Genomic DNA, 24261 nt, shown 5'->3' with positions numbered 1-24261 from the left:
AATGATGATAACTGCATACTGCATGCCATGTATTCTAAGTATTTTATGTGTATTAACTGGTCTAATTCTCACAAAAACACAGTCAATAGCACGGTCTTATCCACATTTTATACCTGCAGAGGCTAAGGAACCGAGAGATGAAGTGATTTGTACAATATCAAACAGCCAGTAAACAGGTAAACCAGGATTCCAACCTGGGCAACTGGGCCTACCACTACCTCACGATTTTTAACATGTGTTTGTTGTTTAAATAATTTCAATCCTTCTAGCTTGTTTAGAATGCTCTTGATACCAAGATGAAAGCTAAGAATAAATATTTGACATCAATATATAAGAAGTTTAAATCGTTTGTTATTTTACAACTAAAATAATCTTTTTTTTTTTTTTTTTGAGACAAGAGTTTCGTTCTTGTTGCCCAGGCTGGAGTGCAATGGCACGATCTCGGCTCCATGCAACCTCCACCTCCTGGGTTCAAGTGATTCTTCTGCCTCAGCCTCCCGAGTAGGTCGGATTACAAGTGCCCGCCACCACGCTCGGCTAATTTTTTCTATTTTTAGTAGAGATGGGGTTTCACCATGTTGGCCAGGCTGGTCTCGAACTCCTGACCTCAGGTGATCCACCCACCTCGGCCTCCCAAAGTGCTGGGATTACAGGCGTAAGCCACCGTGCCCAGCCTGAAATAATTTTTGAGAAATTTTATGAGGCTTGGCGCAGTGGCTCACACATGTAATCCGCCAAGATCGCACCACTGCACTCCAGCCTGGGTGACAGAGTGAGACCCTGTCTCCAAAAAAAAAAAAAAAAAGCCAGCTGCAGTGGCTTAAATCTGTAATCCCAGCACTTTGGGAGGCTGAGGCAGGTGGATCATGAGGTCAGGAGTTCAAGACTAGCCTGGCCAACATGGTGAAACCCCGTCTCTACTAAAAATACAAAAATTGGCTGGGCATGGTCGCAGGTGCCTGTAATCCCAGCTACTCGGGAGGCTGAGGCAGGAGAATCGCTTCAACCCGGGTGGCAGAGGTTGCAGGGAGCCGAGATCGTGCCACTGCACTCCAGCTTGGGCGATAGAGTGAAACTCTGTCTCAAAAAAAAAAAAAAAAAAATTCAGCCACACTAAGGTTTTTGTAGTTTCTGACAGAAAGTATGAAAACCTGTTTCTTGGGCAAATGGTTATAATATAATGAAAGTCCAGGATTCAAAGATGTATTTATTATAATCCCAAATTTGAAGAAGAAAAAGTATGTACATTTTCCAAGACAGGAGGATACGGATGGGAGGACCATACAGCTGCTTCAACATTATTGGTTACATTCTAGTTCTGTAGTTGGTTGGTGGGTTCGTAGGAATTTCTTTTATTATTATACTTCAAAACTAACCTGTAAGTTACATGTATTTTTTAGTATATCAAATATTACATAATAAGATATTCTAAAGTATCTGGCCGGGCACGGTGGCTCACGCCTGTAATCCCAGCACTTTGGGAGGCCGAGGTGGGCGGATCACAAGGTCAGGAGATTGAGACCATCCTGGCTAACACGGTGAAATCCCATCTCTACTAAAAATACAAAAAATTAGCTGGGCGTGGGGGCGGGCGCCTGTAGTCCCAGCTACTCAGGAGGCTGAGGAAGGAGAATGGCATGAACCCGGGAGGCGGAGCTTGCAGGGAGCCAAGATTGTGCCTCTGCACTCCAGCCTGGGCGACAGAGCGAGACTCCATCTCAAAAAAAAAAAAAAAAAAAAAAAAGAATATTCTAAAGTATCTGCACTCAAAAGAAAAAGTATTTAAGGAATTATACTTGTTAAATGTGTTCATTTCTGCTAGTGAAATAAAGGTGATTTTTACATGTTTTCTATATTTTCCGAAATATTTGCAATCTAGGTGAGTAATTTTGTAATTTAAAATACTATATTTATGTATGTATTTTCTAAAAACAGAAAATGAGCATTTTATAAATAGAAAACTTCAGTGTACAAACCTCTTTCTTAGACTCACCTTTTGAGAATGCTATTATTCATATTTTTTATTTCCAGCTCCACCTTCCCCATAGTTACTCTGTAAAGTGTGGCATGGATGTCTGCGTGAATGCCCAGACTCTGACTTGTACCTGGATACCCTCTAGGTAGAAGAAGCTCTGATCCAGATCCATGATCCAGAACTCAGGAAGCTGCTTAACCCAACCACTGCAGACCTAAGGTTCGCAGATTACCTAGTGAGGCACGTGACTGAGAATCGGGATGACGTCTTCCTAGATGGCACGGGCTGGGAGGGAGGTGACGAATGGATCCGGGCCCAGTTTGCGGTCTACATTCACGCCCTGCTGGCTGCCACACTGCAATTAGGTAAGAAACCACACAGCGCATACAGCTACCTGTTTTATTATAATTTTTCATTTTGTAACATTTATGAGATTTTTGGATTGCACAATAAATACATATTCCTTATAGAAAAATTACCAGTTATTCCCTCATACAGAGATAGCCACTTTTAACGTCTTTAGTACTTTTATAGCCTTGCAGATCTTTTCCTATGCCTATATTTTGGATTTTGGTTTTATGGTGCTTTTGGTGGTCCTTTTACAAAAATGGATCCCTTTATACATGTTTTCTGAAACTTTTTATTACTTTATAATAGAAACAACACATACCAACATAACATGAACATATATCATCACTTTTACATGACTGCTTCATATTCATATCAGTATTTGGCAGCTGTTTATGAATACTGCCTACATGTTTTTTAAGATGTATAAAGGGAGAAAGTATAAAAAATAGAAATCATTGAAAATCATGTTGTAAGTGATTAAATCTTCAAATTTATAACCCATTCTAAGAAATATTATTCCTATTAAATGGTTAAAATGGGGCAGGTAAACATGGACTTACTCCTGCATTAAAACTATCTCATTCCCCTTGGGAAAAAAATATATAAATAGTGAAAATGGAGCTCTGCAGTGAGCTTTTCACCTTGGACATTTGGCAGATATTTATTAAGTTGTTAAAAATGTGTTGAGCTTGTGTTTTTGTTTCAGTTAACTAACCATTTTTTTAATTGTGATGAAATACACATAGCATAAAATTTACCATCTTAACCATTTTTAAATGTACAGCTCCACAGTGGCATTAGATACATTCATTGTTGTATCAGTAGATTTTTTTAATCAACACCACCACCACCACCACCACCACATGCTCCCAGGTTAGTTGTTCACAGTGCACATAGGAGTTTTAGAGCAGGTTTCGGGAGAGTTTTTCATTTGTAAAAGACAGCTGAGGAACAAGTCCTCATTTGTTAATGGGATATTTTTAAATGTTTGCCACCACTACCAATGTAACCCTAAATCATTTGGTAATCTAGAAAGAAAACTTCAGTCTCCACTGTCATGTAGCTTAATTAATTTGCTTTTTAAAAAATATTTGCCCAGGAGGCTATAAGCACTAAATAATAGTAGCTCACTTTTTTTTTGAACATTAAAAATATGCGGGACCAGTGTTCTGAGCACTTTACATCTAGTAATTCATTTCATCCTCACAGCAATCCTGAAGGTAGGTACCTTGTCATTGCCTTTTACAGAAGAGAAAATGAAGCCCACAGAGGTTAAATAGCTTGCTTATCCATCTGATAAGAGGCTTAGGCGGGATCTGATCCCAAACAGTTTGGCTTAGGCCCATACTCTTAACAAGTAACAAGGTCAGAAGAGGAAATTCAGCCCAATGAACTGCTTGAGGAAGTGTTCTTAGAACAACTTCTTTATGCTGTGTATGGAACTGTGTATCTCATTCATTTCCTTTCCTAGCAACAAAAGGTACTTTGTATTTCACCTTCAAAGCAAACAACATGCAATTAATATATAAAGTAATAGCCATTTGTATCAGTTCTCCAAACTATTTCTCATCTTCCAAGCAGAGGAAACACACATGGATGCTTTCCCATGGTATTGATAAAGCTGAAAACTTTATCAGTTTTCAGTATATTCTTTTAAGTCTTTTTTTGGTTTTTTGTTTTTTTTTGTTTTTTTTTTTTTTTTGAGACAGAGTCTCGCTCTTGTTGCCCAGTCTGGAGTGCTGTGGCATGATCTTGGCTCACTGCAACCTCCGTCTCCCGGTTTCAAGTGATTCTCTTGCCTCAGCCTCCCGAGTAGCTGGGACTACAGGTGCCCGCTACCACGCCCGGCTAATTTTTGTATTTCTGGCAGAGACAGGGTTTTGCCATGTCGGCCAGGCTGGTCTCGAACTCCTGACCTCCAGTGATCCACCATCCTCAACCTCCCAAAGTGCTGAAACTACAGGCATGAGCCACCGCACCTGGCCTTTTTTTAAGTGTTTTTGACAGTGAAATGCTAGGAAATTCAAGAATGAAACACCAAATAAACAAAGTCCAAAGAAGAGAACATCATGACTGAAAGAACCACTTTGTGTATTCATTCTTAATCTTTTTTTTTTTGTAGAAAAATGGCATTTATAAAAAAGTAGAAAGATATCCCAATTGCCTATGCCATACATAGAAATCAGTATGTTTATTCACTGTCAAGCATACAGTTTTTGATTAATACTATCCTTATAATGGTAAAGAGAACATGGAAATATTTTGGAGTTGTAAGGAACCTTGGAAAGTATCTGGCTCAACCCTCTTATTTTCCAGTTAGGAAAATGAAGTTCTGAGTGATTAAGTGACTTGCCAAAGGCCACATAGCTCCTTAACAGGATTTCTGGAACTAGACTCAAGTTTCCTGACATCTGGTAGGCTGTCTCCCCCCAAATATGGGAGGGCAGGGGGATAAAGTCATTCCTTTACCCTTTTTGGTTGTAATCTTCACATCCCTGAATGGCTACAGCCCAGCTCAAATTCTTTCAAATATTTACTTGACAGACAATGAAAAGATATTATCGGACTATGGGACAACTTTTGTTACAGCATGGAAGAATACTCACAACTACAGGGTGTGGAACAGCAACAAGCATCCAGCACTTGCAGAAATAAATCCAAAGTAAGCGCATCCTCTGAAGATTGATAGTACGTAAATGGTTGGTTTACGAGTGCCCAATACAGAGAAAAATCTATTTTAACTTTGATATTGTGAATATCTTCAAGAATCCCCTTAAGTAGGTCATAAAAAGGCTCCCAAATATAGAGAAACAGCTTAGAAACTGCTTCCATATGCAGATTGTTATACAAAAAGCATGAGCATTATGGGAAGCACTAACATTTCCCTGGCTCTCAGTGTGATTCAGAGAGGAAGTCCCTGGCACTTGGTGATGCTCAGTACACAATGATTCTTCTCTTTTTCCCTGGAGCTATTCTTTAACAGAATGGTTCAACAAGATAGACTCCTAGAAGGAAATACCACTGGTTTACTGCATGAGTAAAATTAGGAGGCGATTTTAAAACATGACATATGCGAAACCTATTAAAGTTAGTATCTGAGGCTGGGCTCATGACTGTAATCCCAGCACTTTGGGAGGCCGAGGTGGGCAGATCACCTGAGGTCAGGAGTTCAAGACCAGCCTGGCCAACATGCTGAAACCCATCTCTACTAAAAATACAAAAAAAATTAGCCAGACGTGGTAGTGGGCGCCTGTAGTCCCAGCTTGTGAGGCTGAGACAGGAGAATCCCTTGAATCCAGGAGGTAGAGGTTGCAGTGAGCCAACATCATGTCATTACACTCCAGCCTGGGTAACAAGAGGGAGACTTTGTCTCAAAAGAAAAAAAAAAAAGTTAATATTTGGACTCCTGGATATATGGTCGACCTGGTTTCCCCATCAGACTCTAAAATTCAACAAAACTTAATACCTGCTGTAATACTGAATGTTGATGATGAAGGCTTTATCCCAGACAGGTATAAAAGGCCATTGATTAGAGCCATTATGAAACAATAACATCTGAGTGTGAATACTACAGAGAGCGTTGAAGGAGATCAGTTGATATAGTGTATACAGGAACTTTTTTTCTAAATTAAAAGATAAGGCCAGGCACAATGGCTCACACCTGTAATCCTAGCACTTTGGGAGGCTGAGGTGGGTGGATCACAAGGTCAGGAGATCGAGACCATCCTGGCTAACGATGTGAAACACCCTGTATCTACTAAAAATACAAAAAATTTAGCCAGGCGTGGTGGCAGGTACCTATAGTCCCAGCTACTTTGGAGACTGAGGCAGGATTACTTGAACCCACGGTTTAGAGGCCAGCCTAGGCAACATAATGAGACCCCATCTTTTAAAGTACTAGGTTCAACACCAATTTTGGTGAATTTAATCATCATACTTGGCTATAGCAGAAACCTATATTGCCATTTGAATATAGTAAAAACAGAGAATTAAAAGGCAAAACTATTTTAATAGTATTAAATGAAAGGGCTGAGTTCAAACTGTTCTCCCTCACTGACTACAAAGTCTGTATTCTCAGCGTGCTGAAGGGAAACAGATGTGGAGGTGCTTAGCAGGGTGGCACTCACAGGGTGGTGCTGGGAAGGCAGATCGGCCTTGACTGTCCAAGCAGTCAACACGCAGAGCCATCCTAGTCTCCTCCCTGGGCCCTGCACTGGGAGGCCTGGTCAGATCTTTATCTGTCACTACATCTGGTGCTTTTAACTTGAACCAGCTCTACAGATGTTAGTGCAGGTCCAAAAGAGCCTTACCTGAAATGAGTTTTAAAAGGATTATGAAATAGTGCTTAGAAGAACATGTGAAGAAATTGAGGCTATTTAGATTGAAAAGAAGGCTGAAGAAGGACTTGTTAACTGAAATATATAGGTAGGGAAATCATGCAGATATGATAGTGCAGGCCAAGGGAGAACTTCCCTTTCATCCTCTGAAGGGTCACTGGAAAGTCAGCTGACAAAAGGCAGATTAAAAGGAGAAATGGCATGCAAATTTATTGGATTGTGTACCCAAGCTCATGTACCCAGTCCGCCAACGGGGTACACAAGTTTATATACATACCATCTTTAGGTTACAGAAAGAATTGGGGGCTTGGAGCATGGCCAAAAACAGGTTATGGTGGTAAGTCCGGTTATGGTGGCAGGACAGGTTGTGGGAGGGAGAAGAAAGGAGGCCTGGCAGCAGAGTTTGTCGTCTTATAGAGATAAAACTTCACAGGTAGCAGCCCTCAGAGAGAATTGATGGTAAATGTTTCTTTCAGACCTTTAAAGGTGTCAGACACTCGGTTCATCTTTCCTATATCTTGATATTGGAGGGCCTCAGGGCAAACCAGGCTGCATTAATGCAGATTTTCTCTACAGATGGAAATCTGCCCCCAAAAAGACAGCTTTTCAGTAATTCTTGCATTTCCAGCCCTTCTGAATAGCCATCTTGAAATACATCAAAGAAGTATATTTTGGGGTGAAATAGTTTAGTTTTCTTCAATAGCCAATTTTTGACATTTTTACCAAATTAAAAATAACAAATGTGGCCAGGCCTGGTGGCTCACACCTGTAATTCCAGCACTTTGGGAGGCCGAGGTGGGCGGATCACGTGAGCTCAGGAGTTCAAGACCAGCCTGGGCAACATGGTGAAACCCTGTCTCTACTAAAAATACAAAAAATTAGCCGGGCATAGTGGTACATGCCTGTACTCCCAGCTACTCAGGAGGCTGAGGCAGGAGAATCGCTTGAACCTGGGAGGCAGGTTGCAGTGAGCTGAGATTGTACCACTGCACTCCAGCCTGATTAACAGTGAGACTCTGTCTCAAAAAAAATAAATGCTAGACTTCTGTTGTTATCAGAGGGTGTCATTTAGAAATATTTCAAACTAATTATAACTTTTGAGAAGTATGAAACCCTTTAACTCCTAAAGATTAGGGAAGGCAGCATTCTAACTTAACAAGCAGCAGGTATATTTCATCCCTTAAATATAGCCATTCCAGGAACATAGAGAATGATCAAGTGATGTGTCAGTATTTCAATCCTGTGATTCAGGAATCTAAGAATAAGAAGTGTCACATGTGCTTACTTTGGGCCATGAAGAGTAGTTTGTTGTCATTTGAAGAACCATTAATTTTATAAGTAGCTATGGATTTTACTAGGGTCACTTTCTTTGTTAGACCTTGACAGAGGGACCCCTGAGATAAGAATTGGATATTTATTGACCCCTCCATTTTATGTGGTCAAGTTGCTTGATTTTTTTTTCCTACTGTCTGTATAATTGCAGAATGCCTGATTTTTTATATATATACTTTTTTCTTTTAATATAATGGAAATAGGGAAGTGTGAATAATGTATTTTCCTACAAAAATAATGATAGTGCTTTTTTTTAAGACCTGCCTTTTGAGTTGCTTTTCTAACAGAAAGTAGAGATTTTGTTGATCCATCCACAAATCTTTGCATAACCAATAGCACACATTTATAAGATGGCCAGGATCAAGGTATGATCTATGACCATGTCCTTTTTTTTTTTTTTTTTTTTTTTTTGAGATGGAGTCTCGCTCTGTCGCCTAGGCTGGAGCGCAGTGGCGCAATCTCGGCTCACTGCAAGCTCTGCCTCCCGGGTTCACGCCATTCTCCTGCCTCAGCCTCTCCGAGTAGCTGGGACTACAGGCGCCCGCCACCACGCCCGGCTAATTTTTTGTATTTTTAGTAGAGACGGGTTTTCACCGTGGTCTCAATCTCCTGACCTCGTGATCCGCCTGCCTCGGCCTCCCAAAGTGCTGGGATTACAAGCGTGAGCCACCGTGCCCGGCCAGACCATGTCCTAAAACCAGTGACTCACCTTGACTGTCCTGGGGAGCTTGTAAAAAATGTGTTGATACTTGAGCCCCACCCAAGACAGACCAAATAAATTAGAATGTCAGGATAGCACTAAAACAGGCTACACACACACACATACACAAAACACACAACACACCTGTTTTACAAGTGAGGAAACTAAAGTTCAGAGGGGTTAAGTAATCTTTTCTGGATGTCATCACTCTAAGTGGAGAGCTGTGATCAAAGCCAAGTTTCCTGATACCAAACGCAGCACTACCACCCAGCTGTGTCGTCCATGAGAAGTTTACTAATATTTTCTTGTGATAACTCTTTTTTGCAGCCTTTTTGGTAAAATACTGATAGTTTAAACTCAAACTTTTTTTACAGCCATCCATTTCAAGGCCAATACTCAGTATCAGACATGAAGTTAAGGTTCTCACAGTAAGTACTTAGAGAAAATACTGGGAAAATTCTTAAAAGTCTGAATTTATGCCATGTGTTTCATTGCTAATTGGGAATTGTTTTTCTCTACTTGATAGACTTATGCTTCAAATAGTAACCAAATATGTGCATAACATTCTTTAGCTCAGCAGTGTGTATGTTTCAAAGCGAAAACACCACTGTTTCATACAGGATGGTGTGAACTATTAAAGAGGATTTACCATTTTTATTCTGGTGAAGTGCTTTTAGCAAACCGTGGCTGTCAGAGAGATGTAGCCATACATACATTCTTATGTCCTCACCACTTTTTGGTTCATCTGTATGTTCTTTTTGTGTATTCTGAAAATGCACATGCTTAAAAGGTTAATAAATTAATTCATACCAAATAATAATTTAGCTTCTTTTCTCAGTAATTCTAATTTGGGATGGTTACAGAGTGATTATAGTATGTGTGTCTATATATGTCTGTGTGCATGTGTGAGATTTTTTTAAAATTGTACTTAACACTTCTTTTATCTTTTACCCAGTTCTGTTCAGAATAGTGAACGTGGCAAAAAAATTGGAAACGTCATGGTCACAACTAGCCGGAATGTTGTACAAACAGGAAAAGCTGTTGGTAAGACATGCCTTTAGCCAGCAACAAATTAGAATCACAACACATCCATTTTCTATCTTTAATATGTAATTGATAAAACAAACAAAGTTGTAAAGATCTGTGTTATCACGTAGTAATACAAGAGTTTTTAAAATTTTTGTCTTACTCATTTGAAAAATTCCAAATTCCAAATGGTCAAACTCCCTTATATCTAACAGAGAGTGACAAAATTTTCTGATGAAGTCACTGTTCTGCCACCTACCAAGATTCAAGCTTCACCAGAGTTTTCTTCCCCCATTCCCTGCGCTGTCCACAGTTCTTTATAAATGGCAGAGACTCATAATAAAAGTAGGTATTAGGAACTGCTGTCCTCTAAGGTAGTATTACACAATAAAGAAAATGAAGCCAACAGTTGGTTTTTCAAAAAGATCAACAATATTTGTAAAATCTTTATAGACTGGTAAAGATAAAAAGAAAGAAGATACAAATTACCAACATTAGGGATGAAAGAGGGACATTACTGTAGCTCTTACAGAAATTAAAAGAACAGAAAATAGGGGAATATTGTGAACAACTTTATGCTAACCAATTTAACAACATAAATGAAATATACAAATTCTTTTAAAGATTCGCATTACCAACACAGTTGCAAAAAGAAAATATGAATAGCCCTATTATCTATTAAAGAAATTGGTCCGAATGCAGTGGCTCGTACCTGTAATCCCGGCACTTTGGGAGGCTGAGGTGAGAGGACTGCTTGAGTCCAGGAGTTCAAGACCAGCCTGGGCAACATAGTGAGACCCCATCTCTACAAAAAAATTTAAAAAGTCAGTAGGCATGGTGGTGTGTGCCTGTAGTCCGAGTTACTCAAAAGGCTGAAGTGGGAGGATTGCTTGAGCCCAGGAAGTCAAGGCTGCAGTGAGCAGTCCAGCCTGGGTGACAGGGCAAGAGTCTTAAAAAAAGAAAGAAATTAATTGAATTTAACGTGAAAAGCCTTGCCATAAGGTTTTTAATTTAAACCAGGCTGCCCAGGCGGCTTCAGTTTGAACTCTGTCAAATGTTTAAGGAATAAATAATACTAGTTTTACACAAAATCTTTAAATAAGGTAATACTCCCCAACTCATTTGATGAGGCCAATGTAACTATCAAAGTCAGACAAATGGTAGTGTGCTCTTCTGCACCTAGCTGTTTTCACTTAAAATATTTTGAATATTGTTCCACATCAGTTCTAAAATTTTTCATTCCTTTTCTATATTTTTTACTTTTTTTTTGATGTAGTTTCAAACCTGAACATTGCAACAGTGCAAGAAACTCCCAATTATCTCTGATTCACCAATTATTTACATTTTGCCCCATCTGCTTTGTCATACAATGTGTTGTAAAAATAGGGCATTACTACTTCCCTAGCTTCTGAAAGAGGTTGACTAACCAATACTGAACACAATTCAAAAGCCCCAGAACTAAGTAATCTTTGTGTAGGGGTCCTTATATCCCTAGTTTTCTGAATACCTAGAGAGACAGAAAACTTTACAGACTCATTTGTTAAGACAAAGAACACACAGTGCTACCACTAGGTTAGTTTTATTGCAAAGGAATGGAATTTAGCACACAAACATGTATTTCCAAACAATATGCCTTTATTTTGAATTTTTATTTTTTAATAGAAAAACTATGCTATATTATAGATTATTATAGATACATTATTATACATTATTACTTTTTAGTGATGCTGCTACTGATAGTTAAATTCTAAAGCCAAATCTCTTCTATACTCTTCTCTCCAAGAATAGTGGGAGTGTATTAGTCAACTTAAATAATTTCACTTAGTATCACCTTTTTTTCTGAGACACGGTCTCTGTTGCCCAAGCTGAAGTGCAATATGGCGCAATCTTGGCTCTCTGCAACCCCTGGCGGGATCCTCCTGCCTCAGCCTACCAAGTAGCTGGGACTACAGGCATGTGCCATCATGCCTGGCTAATTTTTCTATTTTTTGTAGAAAGAGGGTTTCGCCATGTTTCCCAGGCTGTCTCGAATTCCTGGACTCAAGCTAACCACCCGTCTCGGCTTCCCAAAGTGCTGGGATTATAGGTGTGAGCCACCATGCCTGGCCTAACATCAACTTTTGAGATAATGTTCAAAAACACAATAGACCTGGGGCAGATAGATAGAGCTCTATACATCTTTGTGTAACATAACTTCATTTTAGATGACAAAAGCATATTTCCCTAAAGCAGTCTAACCACTCTTCCCTGTTTAGGTGGTTATTGATTATCAAGTTGGTATTTAAGATGCACAAAGCAGTGTGACTTTTTAAGCTCTCTAATAATTCTGAAGAAACAGTTTGATGAATACTTTCAGAATGCTTAGGCAAGTAGGCTCCTACGCTAAAAAATCATCTATTTTTCGTTAAGACATTCCCATGGAAAGGGATTGTTTTGAAACAAAATTTAAATGATATTTTGGCTACTATTAACATATTGGTGTGTTCTAGTGAATTAACATTTATTGGCTGGGCACACTGGCTCATACCTGTGATCCCAACACTTTGGGAGGCTGAGGCAGGAGGATCACTTGAGCCAAGTGTTTAAGACCAGACCCTGTCTCTACAAAAAATCAAAAAATTACCCAAGTGTGGTCACACATGCCTGCACATGCCTGTGGTCCCAGCTACTTGGGAAGCTGAGGTGGGAGAATCACTTGAGCCCAGGATGTCAAGGCTGCAGGGAGCCGTGACCACTCCACTGCACTCCAGCCTGGGCAACAGAGTAAGACACTGTCTCAAAAAACTTTTTTTAAAATTTTTAATTAAAAATGTATTAATTATGTTGGTCTTTCACTGTCTCGTAACAAAAGTTAAGACATTTTTCCTTTTGTTTTTTTCCTCCCCATCCAGGCCAGTCAGTTGGAGGAGCTTTTTCCAGTGCAAAGACAGCTATGTCCTCATGGCTTTCCACTTTCACCACTTCCACCTCCCAAAGTCTCACTGAGCCACCGGATGGGAAGCCTTGAGCAAGGCGTCAGAGGCTGCTATTGCTTTCTGAGGTTTAAGTGTTCCCTGTCTGTCTGCTGCTCCTAGGCTGTTATCAGCCACAGATCCACAGCAGGGGACCATATGTCGAACTGTTTACATGGATGTTGCTCTAAGTGAATGTTTCGGGATGCCGAAATAATGAAATCACAGCCATAGCAGGGATGGCTTTCCAGGTTGGGGTTTCAATTGACTACTTTTATTTCAGTCTGAGCCTGATTAGAACATACAGTGAACCTTCTAATGAATTTTGAGTTCTGGTATTGTATATTGGTTTACTTTAGAAGAGTTTTTACTTAAGTAAATTTTGTTCTGTTTTGGTGTTTGAATATCTAGATGGTCATTGTAATTTATACTTGCTAAAATTAATTTAATTTATATTACCACTTTCTCTAAAGTTGGCCTTAAAATGTGCTTATAGAGTGAAGGGGTCATACAGTTGGGCCTTTATTATTTTGCTGAATTATATGATGATTTTTTTTGCTTTCTACCCACAAAACATTTATTAATTCACTTCCTCCCAGAAACATGAAAGTCAGGGGTGGTAGTTCTGAGGATTGGGTGTTTTATGTTTTTAGTGTGTTCTTTCCACATCCTTAAAAACTTACTTGCTTTCAGACATCAAGGAGTATCACTGTGCTTTCCTCCTCTTTATAACTGTGCAGGTGGGTGTGCAGAGAAATAGCAGAATGATGGTTCGATGACACTGAAGCAGTTTAACATGAATGTGTCTGTAGGGCAATACTTTCAAAGTACTGTGTGTTTATTTTTCAGCCACAGTCATGTTGCAGTCTTTACGAGCACTTTTTTTTTAATCCAGAGTTTGTGCCATCTGTTTCCCTTTTTTGGGGGGGAGGGCGGGGGACAGGGTCTCACTCTATCGCCCAGGCTGGAGTGCAGTGGTGCCATCTCGGCTCACTGCAACCTCCATATCTCCCGGGTTCAAGCAATTCTTGTACCTCAGCCTCCCAAGTAGCTGGGATTATGGACATGCGCCACCATGCCCAGCTAATTTTTGTATTTTTAGTAGAGACGGGGTTTTGCCATGTTGGCCAGGCTGGTCTTGATCTCCTGGCCTCAAGTGATCTGCCCGCCTCAGCCTCCCAAAGTGCTGGGATTACAGGCATGAGCCACTGCGCCTGGCCTGTTTCTTTTTTAAACAGTTTTCTATTGGGTGTTTGCAGACCTACAGCTTTTCTCGTAGTCTTATTCTTCATAAAGCTTTTCAAAGCACTTAGTCTTCTACTTTCCTAACTGAAAGTCCTCTATAATCAATCCCTACCCACTTCTAGAAGTAGCTTAAAAGAAAAGCAAGGTGATTGTAAGTATCAAATAGAAATCTCATCTTAGTTTATATTCAGCAAAGTAAGAGGCAAGAGAAGAAAACTGCAGCCTTGACATCTGTCATCTGAGAAAGGACATCTGGTTTCATGTTAGGCACATACATGCATGTGTGTGCCATCTACTGATGATTTGTACACAGCTGGACCTCGTGTGTTTGCCATGCTCAGCTCTCATTTGCTTTTTAAGGAGACCTGGGATGGCTGTTCTTAGACAGTACTTACAGGGAACAGACTGCCTTTTAGTAACAAAGGATACTTGGGAAATACATTGTATGATCTATCCCAGATTGCTGGGGAAATAAAGGAGGGCCCTGATTATATTTGGTTTATTCCTCACTAAATGTTTAAGAAGTAATGCTCCCAAGGCATTTGAAGTGAACACAGAAACATCATCTAAATGTCTCTAAATTTTCCACTTTGTGTTTTCTAAACACAAATTGTTATTACTCATTTGAGCATAACTCAAGAATTCAGCGATGATAAACTGAAGGGCTGAATGTGAGAACTCCATTAATTCCACTTCTTCCAAGAAAGTTAACCTCAGGAAATACTGTTTGAAGAGAAGAAAGTAGTACCAAACAAAACCTTAAACAGTACTTGAATCTTTTTTGCGCTGAGACTATAAAGAATTCATTCTAACATAAGGGCCACATCATTCGTTGGAGCATGACAGTGTGATTTATGTATAATTGTTACCTCTCAGCTGCTGAAGGTCACACTTCAAGGATCCAGTAGCCCTGTGAGGGGTCGTCCAGCAAGATGCTGATTTGTCTTTCAGTTGGTATGGTTTCTGTGATCGGGGTAAACTCCCGTCTCCCACTATTCAAAAGCAGCCGCACTCATGCTTTGGAATCCACTGAAATAAAAATAGTTACATGAAGTTTAACTTTGCTTTAATATCACTTGTTCCCCATTGAATATACACTTTGATCGGACTTTCTATTAACATTTCTAGCTAAGAGTTTGACTTTTAGTGGTCACTTTACTTTCAACATAAAACAAGTATCTCAGAAGATACAACTTTCATCATAGAAGTGGTCAAAAGACCATAGCTATATTTCCTTCAGGTTCTGGGAGGTGGAGTTTTTCAAGGAACACTGGCCGTTGTATTGTTGGCAGGGGCCCCAAGGCAGCTCGCACAATCAAAGGCAGGAGGCCTCACCCCTGGTCCTATGACTCCCCACCTCCCGACATACTTCAGGCTTGGATTCTAGGCTCCAAGTGGCCAGCATAGAAGCAGCAGCCTCTCTCCAAACCCTGGCTCTGTAAGCCATAGGAGCCAGCACTAGGTCATCTTCTGACATAGCCCTGGTAAAGGTGTATGTGTGTTGGTGGCCACACTTGCCCCAATGCTTGCTAAGACTTTTGTGTCTAAGAATTATTTGTACCTAGGTGTGAGGGACCCAGGGTCAGCCAGCCTTTTTCAGATGTGCCAGGCACACACACTACATCAATGGCTTGGTGGCTTCACCACTATCCAGGTGACTTAAAAGAGTGTTTGGAAAATGTCCCTGGTATACTTCAATTCCTACTAGACATTGTAATGACAATGGTGTAGGTAAGGAAGAGAGAGTTAAAGCTACCAGTTGTGGAATAGTAGTTGCATGTCCAAAGAAGGCTTAGAATGATTGTGCATATGCATTTGGCTCACATAACCAGCATGAACAGTCTCTCCCCATATCCATTAGTGATACACTACCCCCGCCAAGCACAGCCCTAAAACAATTCACATCCACTTTCCTGTTAAGAGACACAGCAGCAATATACTTTGGCAGCAAACCAGAGCATATGATGTAACTTGCTCAACCTTATCTTCCTTTCCAAATTCTATACTAAGCATCTGATGTTTTTTAGAATAATTTCCTTTGGAAAGCCAAGGAGAAAGCAAATTAGGAAGAGAGAGAAGTGAGAAATTGTTGCATGGCTGAAGAACAAGGTGCTTAAAATCTGAATGAAAGTACTTTGAGAGCAGTATTTCATGTGCTAAGGGTTATAAGAATTCTTTTAGAAAGGGGTTAGAATTTTACTCTGCTAGTTACAAGTTTTAAAGTCACGCTACAGCATTATCGCCCTGGCAGGTAGGTTTTGTTACTGTTTTATATTTTGTGAATAAAAGTTTTGTAGAAGTTACAGCTAGTGGTCTTTTCCCTCCAGAGCCAGTGATGAGTGTGGGGCACTTCAGCTCTGTAAGGGGCCAGCGTTCTGACCTTTAACCACATGAACTTACCTGCATCAGCAGTTGCAGAAGGTAGCCTGTTAGGACAGCAGCTGCTAAGCGTTGCCTGGCATTTTAGTAGGGAGAAGGTTGGGACTCTTCATGGCATCAACACTTGCATGCTCTGAATGTTTGATCAGAGATGAGGTGCCATTTGTGGCATTTCCACCCCGTCTCGTGGTAGCCTTTAAAAGTGGTAGAAGATGCTGCCCTAATTCCCCGAGAATGATTGTCATTCCATGCAGCCTAATGTGCCGCGAGGAGTTTTCTCATTCCAGTTCTTTGGACTTGTTGGAATTGTTTTTCCATAATTTCCGGCATTCCATAAATATTTGTCAAGGACAAAGAAAAGGAATGCGGATGTTTATTCTTTTCATACGAATGACTTTGTACACATGACTTCCTGCTTTCATTATGAAGGAGGGGAAACTAGTTCCCTTGTATGGTAACTCCAAAGTTAAAAAATTGTGCATGTCTGAGGGGTAGAATATATTTTGTAAAACTCTAAATACATTTGTATTTCTGTGCTCTTCTAAAGTTTACCTTTTTACTTATATGAAAGATAACTATATATTTAAGTCATGTAAATGGAACACAGTGTAGGGGGTTTTTCCAATCTTATTTTTCATCAGCTTCTCACATCCACGTAGTATGCTGCTCAAATTTTTTCGTGTGTGCAATATGAACATTTGAACATTTCAGTCAGGTACTGAGCCAGAAAAGGTAATTGAAGTTTTCAGAAAGCTTCTGTGCTTAGAAAATATTTTGTTGTTTTCTTAAAATACTAGTATTTTGTAGCTGGAAGAATAAGATCAAGGCTTACATGTTTCAGGCCACTTGGTCACTGGTTCCTGAATTTAGGAAACATTGGATTAATGAGTTGGTGAAGGCATTTAGTGGTTACAAAAATAGTTTAAATATTTATGATTAAAGGCTTTTCACAAACCCTTTCTAAGAAAATTTAGCTGAGAAAACAAGTTTTCTAAGGAAGTTTAACTGTGGCACATGTTTTGATCAGAAAGGTAGTTTCTCTTTGCTGTGGTAGTTTTAAAGTTTGTACTAGTTATTTCTGTTTTTAATTGTTAAAATTATAAATCACATCTAATCATACTGAATTGTAAAACTTCAGTTGATTATTTTAAGCATAAATGAGAATAAAATGATCCTGTTCACCCTACCTACAGTTGGACTTGACCTGTCCTTCTAGAAGTACCCTGTGTGTTGTCCATGTGGTTTCTGGCCTCCTTCACAGTTAAACGGCAGCCTCATTTATTATTAAGAAACCACACAGAATGAACTGAAGACTCATGACTCATTTACTCTCATTTTGACATCGCCTTGACAGTGGTGCCTCAGCTTTCGAGGCAGTGACCTCTGCAGGAAGAGCCCCTTAGCTTCTGTGGAATGCTAAGTGCAGGGAGCTGCAAAAAGTATCAAGCAGAGCTTGGTCACAAGATGTCTCATTAGGACATTGTCCCAAGCAACCTATTTTGCACCCGGACCAGTAAGTGTCAAAATAGCCCTTGATATTTCCACTGAAGACTCCTGGCACATTTTCACATATACATTCATGTACTGGGTTCCCTTACAACTGTTCTACAAAACGGGCTTTGGGATGTGCTTCACAGAAGAAGTGACAAACTTCCTTGCCCCCTGGGAATGTGTGCTTCCTTGAGTGCTGATGCAGGGTTAAGCTGGAGTTACCAGTGTTCTTTGATGCGGACCGTGAGAGCCCTGGAGCTGATGGGATAACTTGAGAACAGTGGAGCTTCCTCTACTCAGGGAAGGGAAGGCATCTCCCTCCCTTTCCAGATGTCCCCGTCAGACTGAGCTCTTCTGTGGCCCACCAAGGAAGAGCTGCCTACCCTTCATTCTGATAGGATAGGAGTTGCAGTTATTGAATCTGGTAACATCTGGAAGGAGTGTGATTAGGGAGCCTGTTCTTTCCAAGGAAAGTTCTTTCCATCCTTCATGAAGGGCTTTTCTCTGCCTGAGGTAATGTACACAGGGACTGACCTGTCCAACTTCACCATCAAAAGATCCTCATGTGGCACGCATAGACACTTTGTATGATCATGAAGATCAGAATGGTCGTGTTCTGTGTTCTTGATCCCATGAACACCTGCCTTTGGAACCACTGACATCCCAACATAACATAATTAGGACTCAAATGTTTTTAAACATTTCATTGGACTGGGCTGCACTCCTGGAGCACAAACATGTAGGCTAGGCCCGGAAAAATGATGAAAGCCACTTAATGAAATGCTGATCATTGCTGAGGGCAAGTGATAGGTACATAAGGTCTTCTTAGACTATTCCGTTTGTGTATGTTGGAGAATTTCCATAATGAAGAGTTAAAAACTACTTGCTAGCCATTAAACAACTTCGTTACCCATGAAAAGGCACCAGTTCCTGTGTGGCAGACCCTGAGTGCCTGACTTAGGAATTGGCTTAATTTTGTAGCTTCTCCACGGATGCCCTGGCCTCCACAAGCCCCCTCACCAACTGAAACCTTGGCTGCTGTTGTTGCCTTCCCATCCCTCTAGTTGTTGGAGAAGCACTATTGAGAGAACCGGTAGTACACAGTAATCGAAGACCCAGCCCCAACCTCTCTTCCTCCTGAAAGTCTTCCCCAGGCTACTCTGAGTCCTTTCTAATACCTGGATTCTCAGGGGCCAGTGGCTCACGCCCGTAATCCTGAACATTTTGGGAGGCTGAGGCAGGAAGACTGCTTGGGCCCAGGAGTTCAAGACCAGCCTGGGCCACACAGGGATACCTCGTATCTAAAAAAATTTTAAAAATTAGCTGAAGGCCAGGTGCAGTGGCTCACGCCTGTAATCCCAGCACTTTGGGAGGCCAAGGTGGGCAGATCACCTGGGGTCGGGAGTTCAAGACCAGCCTGACCAACATGGAGGAACCCTGTCTCCACTAAAAATACAAAATTAGCTGGGCGTGGTGGTGCATGCCTATAATCCCAACTACTTGGGAGGCTGAGGCAGGAGAATCGCTTGAACCCGGGAGGCAGAGGTTGCAGTGAGCCAAGATTGAGCCATTACGCTCCAGCCTGGGCAACGAGCAAAACTCCATCTCAAAAAAAAAGAAATTAACTGGGCATGGTTGCATCTTCCTCTAGTCCCAGCTACGGGGGATGAGGGGGTGGGCTCAGGTGAGAGGATCACTGAAGCCAGGAGGTCAAGGCTGCCACGAGCCATGACTGCGCCGCTGCCCTTCAGCTTGGGCAACAGAATGAGACTCTGTCTCAAAAAAATAAAATAATAAAATACCTGGAGTCAGTACTTACTGAGGACTATGTAAAGCGGTGCTTCCCAGTCTTGGAGTCTTGCCATACAGTGCCACACATAGTCCCTGACACATGTGCAGTTCCTGACCCCGTGGACCTTGCTGTTCAGCAGGTGTGGGTGGGCGGTCACTGTAGAAGGGAGAGAGTGCTGGGTGGTGGGGGAGCGGGAGTGGCGCCAACACACCACAGGGGGTAACTGCTTTTTCACAGGGACCAATAAATGTCTCTTCCCCTGAGTCTAAGTTGAGACCTGAGGGAGTTTTCCAGGTGAGGTGGGAGTGAGGGGAGAGACCATGAGACGTAAGGGGCTCTGTGGCCTGGCAGAGCAGCACAAGCAAAGACTGGAAGCAGCGCGGCTTGAGGGGATGTTTTTTGGAGTGGCCGAAACCGAAATGGCAAGGAGGACAGGCTAGAGATGAGGTCAGGAAATAAGGCCATATCTGGAGGAGAGCCCTGTCAGCCCGCGGACAGGGGAAAGTCTTCAAAGGTTTCCCACAGGCAGGTGGCAGGTTGGCTGGGTGTTGCCTGTGGAAAGTTCTTTCGGTCGTGGGCACCACTGCTTCCGCTTTGCCCTTTGCTGTAAAGTTAGTGATGTTCCTCAGCTGACCTCTGAATTCAACCACCGCCCCTTTCCTTTCCTCACTGGCCTTCACAGTTTTCCACTGACTTTAAGTCACATTTGCCCCAAACACAATAAAGCCAAGAACAAAAGTCTATGGCAAGGCCCTCAGTCAAAAACCAGTTACTGCAAGAACACTGTTTTCCCGATTTCCCCAGGCATTAGGTCCGTGGAAGCTGTTGATGAAAAGAACCTATCAAGTGACGGTGTCCCTGCCAGGAAGCCAAGAGCACAGAGGGCACTTGAGCATCTGTTTCCATTACTCTCTCTGACTAAGTGGAGACCCAGGAGACGTGGCACCACCGCTGTGGTGACGTGTTTAAACTTGGAGAAAACCCGCTGTTTCTTCATGTCATTTACAAGCACAAAGGGAGTCATTTATACATTCAAAAAGCCCATCTGCCGCTAACATCTAGACTTTCAATTATATTCAATTCATAGAATTATTTTTTCTGATAAAATTTAACCACATTCGTGCTCTCGGGAATGCCAAGGTTAAAAGTGGGGCAATGGAGAATTTCTAAAGTAGCCTGTCCACTTGCCTCCTCAGGCTCTGCCCTAGAAAACCATCACTGAGCAGCACTTCCTAGAAACCACAGAGACTGAAGCAAAATTACCCCGTGCTTGGCTCTCACATCCTGAATTGGTTCTTTGTACAGGATCATCCATCTAGAAACCAAAGCTTCTGTGGCCTTGATAAACCACTTACTCTTGCTAAATACTTTCCAAATGCAAATTCCCAGGTCAAGTTTTAACAGATGAAGATGAATATTTTTTGTGTCACCCATTTTATGGTCATTAAAACCACAAGGTCAGCAGGACTAGAATTTTTAAATCTTATATATTTTATGACCTTTAAAGTGTGTTTTTTCATTAGTGACAGATCCCTCACTTTGAGACTCAAAGTGGAAATCATTTTTGAGTGTGGTTAATTCCATTCCTTTGAGCATCTAGGCTTAATCCTTAAAATTTTCTTCTGGGACCTTGTTGGAAATGAAGGATTAACTAGTCACCACTCCTCCGGTTGGAAAACGTGTCTTTTGTTTCCTTTTTTGCTTTTTTTTTTTCTTTTTTAATTTTTGATCTTTAAATAGAGACACAGTGTCACTATGTTGCCCAGGCTGGTCTTGAACTCCTGGGCTCAAGCAATCCTCCTGCCTCAGCATCCCAAAGTGCTGGGATTACAGGTATGAGCTACCATGCCCGGCTTGTTTCCTTTTAAATTGTCAAGTTAACCCTGTGACCACCCTCCCTTGAAGGACAGGCTATTGTGTTTCCAAAGCTTCTAATGTAATTCATAGGGAACTCAAAATGGATTTCCCATATGGACAGTGTTGTGTATGGGAGCTATGTCTCAGCTCATAACAGGCAGCTCACCAGACAGCCAGAGTAGATACCAAAATACAGTCACACGTCACTAACAACATTCTGCAAAATGCGTCACTGGATAATTTCACTGTTGTGTGAACATCATCGAGTGTACTTAAAACAACCTAGATGGCAGAGCCTACTACACAGTTAGGTCATATGGTATGGCCTATTGCTCCTAGGCTACAAACCCTATACAGCATGGTTCTGAATCCTGCAGGCAGTGTTCACACAATGGTAAGGATTTGTGTATCTAAACATAGAAAAGGTACAGTAAAAAGACAGTATTGTACAAAATTAGCTGGGTGGTGGGGCATACCTGTAATCCTAGCTACTTGGGAGGCTGAGGCAGGAGAATTGCTTGAACCCGGGAGAGGAAGGTTGCGGTGAGCCAAGATCACGCCACTGCACTCCAGCCTGGGCAACAAGAGCGAAACTCCACCTCAAAAAAAAAAAAAAACAAGTATTGTAATCTTAGGGGACCACCATCGCTATGCTGTCTGTCACTAACCAAAGGTTCGCTATGTGGCACATGACTGTGGTATAAAGGTACTAGAGAACTGTGCAACAGATGGAAACGTGTTAAGTGACAACCTGGCAGCTGAAACCGTAACTCCCATTTGCCACAGCCCCAGCAGAATAAGTTAAGCTTCACTAAGTCTTGTCTTAACACAAAACAACTTGCTATGGGTGAGGGCTGTCTGGGTCCAGAATATAACAGATTAGATCTGTACAGATACGTGATATAAAGAAAGTGATGGGGCTGGGTGCAGTGGCTCACACCTATAATCCCAACAGTTAGGGATGCTGAGGCAGGAGGATTGCTTGAGCCCAGGAGTTTGAGACCAGCTTGGGTGATATAGCGAGACCCCTTCTCTACTAAAAATAAATTAGTTGGACATGGTGGCAAGCGCCTGTAGTCCCAGCTACTCTGAGGTGGGAAGATTGCTTGAGCCCAGGAGATCAAGGCTGCAGTGAGCTATGATGGTGCCACTGTACTGCAGCCTGGGTGACAAAGCAAGACCCTATCTCAAAAAAAAAAAAAGAAAGAAAGATGAGTGTGTTGAGAAGTACAGTAAAGTGCCATCATGTCAATCTTTTCACTGGGACAGTGAGAGAAAGCTTCCTTGAGGAAGTATCATTTGAGCTGCTAAAGTGAGGATGAGGCAGTGAAGAAGATGAGAGCAGATTTTCTGTCCTCCGGCCTTGGGGATGGGGCCGGGTGTGGCATGGCCTGAGATGCAGGGGAGGGGCAGGTCAGGGGGAGTGAAGCTCTAGGAAGGGGAAAAGAGTGATGAGAAAGGAGAACTGAAGAAGAATACAGCCTGCGGGGTTGCTAAAGCCAGAAGGAATCTGAGAAATACAGAAACCAGCTCCTCCTGCTCTGCCCCTGGGAGTCTGTTTCTCTTGGTGAGGCTACAGGGACTAAGGGAAAGAGTGTGAGGAGGGGGAAAACCCCTCTTGGCAGACACAGGAAAAAAAGAGAAGAGCCTGTGAGGAGCAGTCTGTGCTGAGGACGTGTGTGTGATGATGTGGCTGCCTTTCCAGGGGCAAGCGTGGGAAGTACCTTCCACCAAGGAAGCTAGAAGGGTTGGGAAAGTGCAATTACCTTTATATCAATATCACAAACCAAAATGTTTTGAAAATAAACATCAGTTTTTCTTGGGGATCAAAAGATGTTTTATCCACTTTGAAGCTGCAACAGATTTCAAGGCTAAGCAGATGTTAATTAAAATCATTTCACCTGATTTAGGTGGTTACATAAGTATACACATAGTTAAAATCAAGCTGTACATGTAAGATGTATTTTAATGTTTCTAATCATTAAAAAAAAATACCCAATCATTTCAAAATGTAATTTACTTCTCAGGGAAGTATGATCAGTGGAAGGAATATAGCTTCCACTTTTCAGACACATCTTTGAAGAAAACTACAAACCCAAGAGGCTGGTGTTTCTGACAAGTAAAAATTCCACATAAAATTGCCTGCATTTCATTTCACTCAATTTTGGCAACAATTAGCATCACTCTTTGCATTTGTTCAGGGCTTTATAATAAAGTTGGGATGCCATAAATAGGAGGTCAACAGGCCTGGGTTGGAAAACCAGCACCCACACTTGCTTGTTACTTGATATCTCTGAACCACACATTCTCCTTCAGTACAGTAAGTTTAAATGAGATGATGATGCATGTGTTGAGGCTGCACTTATGTATCTTCATATTCGTCTATTGTTCATCATCTATGGCATGTGAACAGGGCTTTTTTCCTGTTTTATTTATCTTCAGAGCCTAGAATAGTGCCTGGTGCAGAGTAAGCACTTAGTGGACACTGGATGAATAGACTGATAGACAATTCTGATTTGTAAATGGAGAAGAAGGGAGATGTTTTCTTACTGGGAGAAGCAGCAGAACAAAGGAGAATGAAAAGAATGGCATGAGTTCCTGTGGTTAGAAGACAGGGCATCAGAAAGGAATGACATAATTGGATACGAAAAGGAAGTGTGAACTTATACATACTCAAACTGGCATAATATCTAATATATGGTTGACCCTGAATACATATGCGCTATTACTATTTTGTTGTTGTTGTTGATACAGAGTCTCGCTCTGTCACCCAGGCTGGAGTGCAGGTGGTGCGGTCTCAGCTCACTGCAACCTCCGCCTCCCAG

The 24261-nt window shown here is 41.5% G+C and overlaps 1 protein-coding gene and 1 long non-coding RNA gene across 14 annotated transcripts in view; one reads left to right on the top strand and one right to left on the bottom strand.

The window, feature by feature from the left end:
• AVL9 (AVL9 cell migration associated) overlaps positions 1 to 17482 on the top strand; it is an 88214-nt gene extending 70732 nt beyond the window's left edge. For 3 of the 5 annotated variants that reach the window (XM_032758354.2, XM_032758353.2, XM_032758355.2), the window contains exons 12-16: positions 2121 to 2340; positions 4871 to 4988; positions 9070 to 9123; positions 9651 to 9739; positions 12613 to 17482. In XM_032758354.2, the coding sequence (XP_032614245.1) occupies positions 2121 to 2340; positions 4871 to 4988; positions 9070 to 9123; positions 9651 to 9739; positions 12613 to 12728 (597 nt within the window). In that variant the 3' untranslated portion in view covers positions 12729 to 17482. The remainder of the gene's footprint in view (positions 1 to 2120; positions 2341 to 4870; positions 4989 to 9069; positions 9124 to 9650; positions 9740 to 12612) is intronic. The other 2 variants (XM_032758358.2, XM_032758357.2) reach the window with 1 other exon arrangement.
• LOC116812579 (uncharacterized) overlaps positions 1 to 24261 on the bottom strand; it is a 123484-nt gene that overhangs the window by 7749 nt on the left and 91474 nt on the right. For 3 of the 9 annotated variants that reach the window (XR_009215374.1, XR_009215371.1, XR_009215373.1), the window contains 5 exons: positions 21913 to 22035; positions 19607 to 19735; positions 14787 to 14946; positions 10434 to 10526; positions 2208 to 2330 (listed from right to left, as the gene is read on the bottom strand). This is a non-coding gene — a long non-coding RNA (uncharacterized LOC116812579). Of the gene's footprint in view, positions 1 to 2207; positions 2331 to 3480; positions 3566 to 10433; positions 10527 to 14786; positions 14947 to 19606; positions 19736 to 21912; positions 22036 to 24261 lie in introns of those variants that run through there. The other 6 variants (XR_009215372.1, XR_009215375.1, XR_009215379.1 and 3 more) reach the window with 5 other exon arrangements.

The sequence above is a fragment of the Hylobates moloch genome, unplaced genomic scaffold (genome assembly GCF_009828535.3).
Source record: "Hylobates moloch isolate HMO894 unplaced genomic scaffold, HMol_V3 SCAFFOLD_1, whole genome shotgun sequence".
NCBI lineage: Eukaryota > Metazoa > Chordata > Mammalia > Primates > Hylobatidae > Hylobates > Hylobates moloch.
The sequence above is the reverse complement of the archived record's forward strand: the minus strand, read 5'-3'. Positions and strand labels throughout refer to the sequence as shown.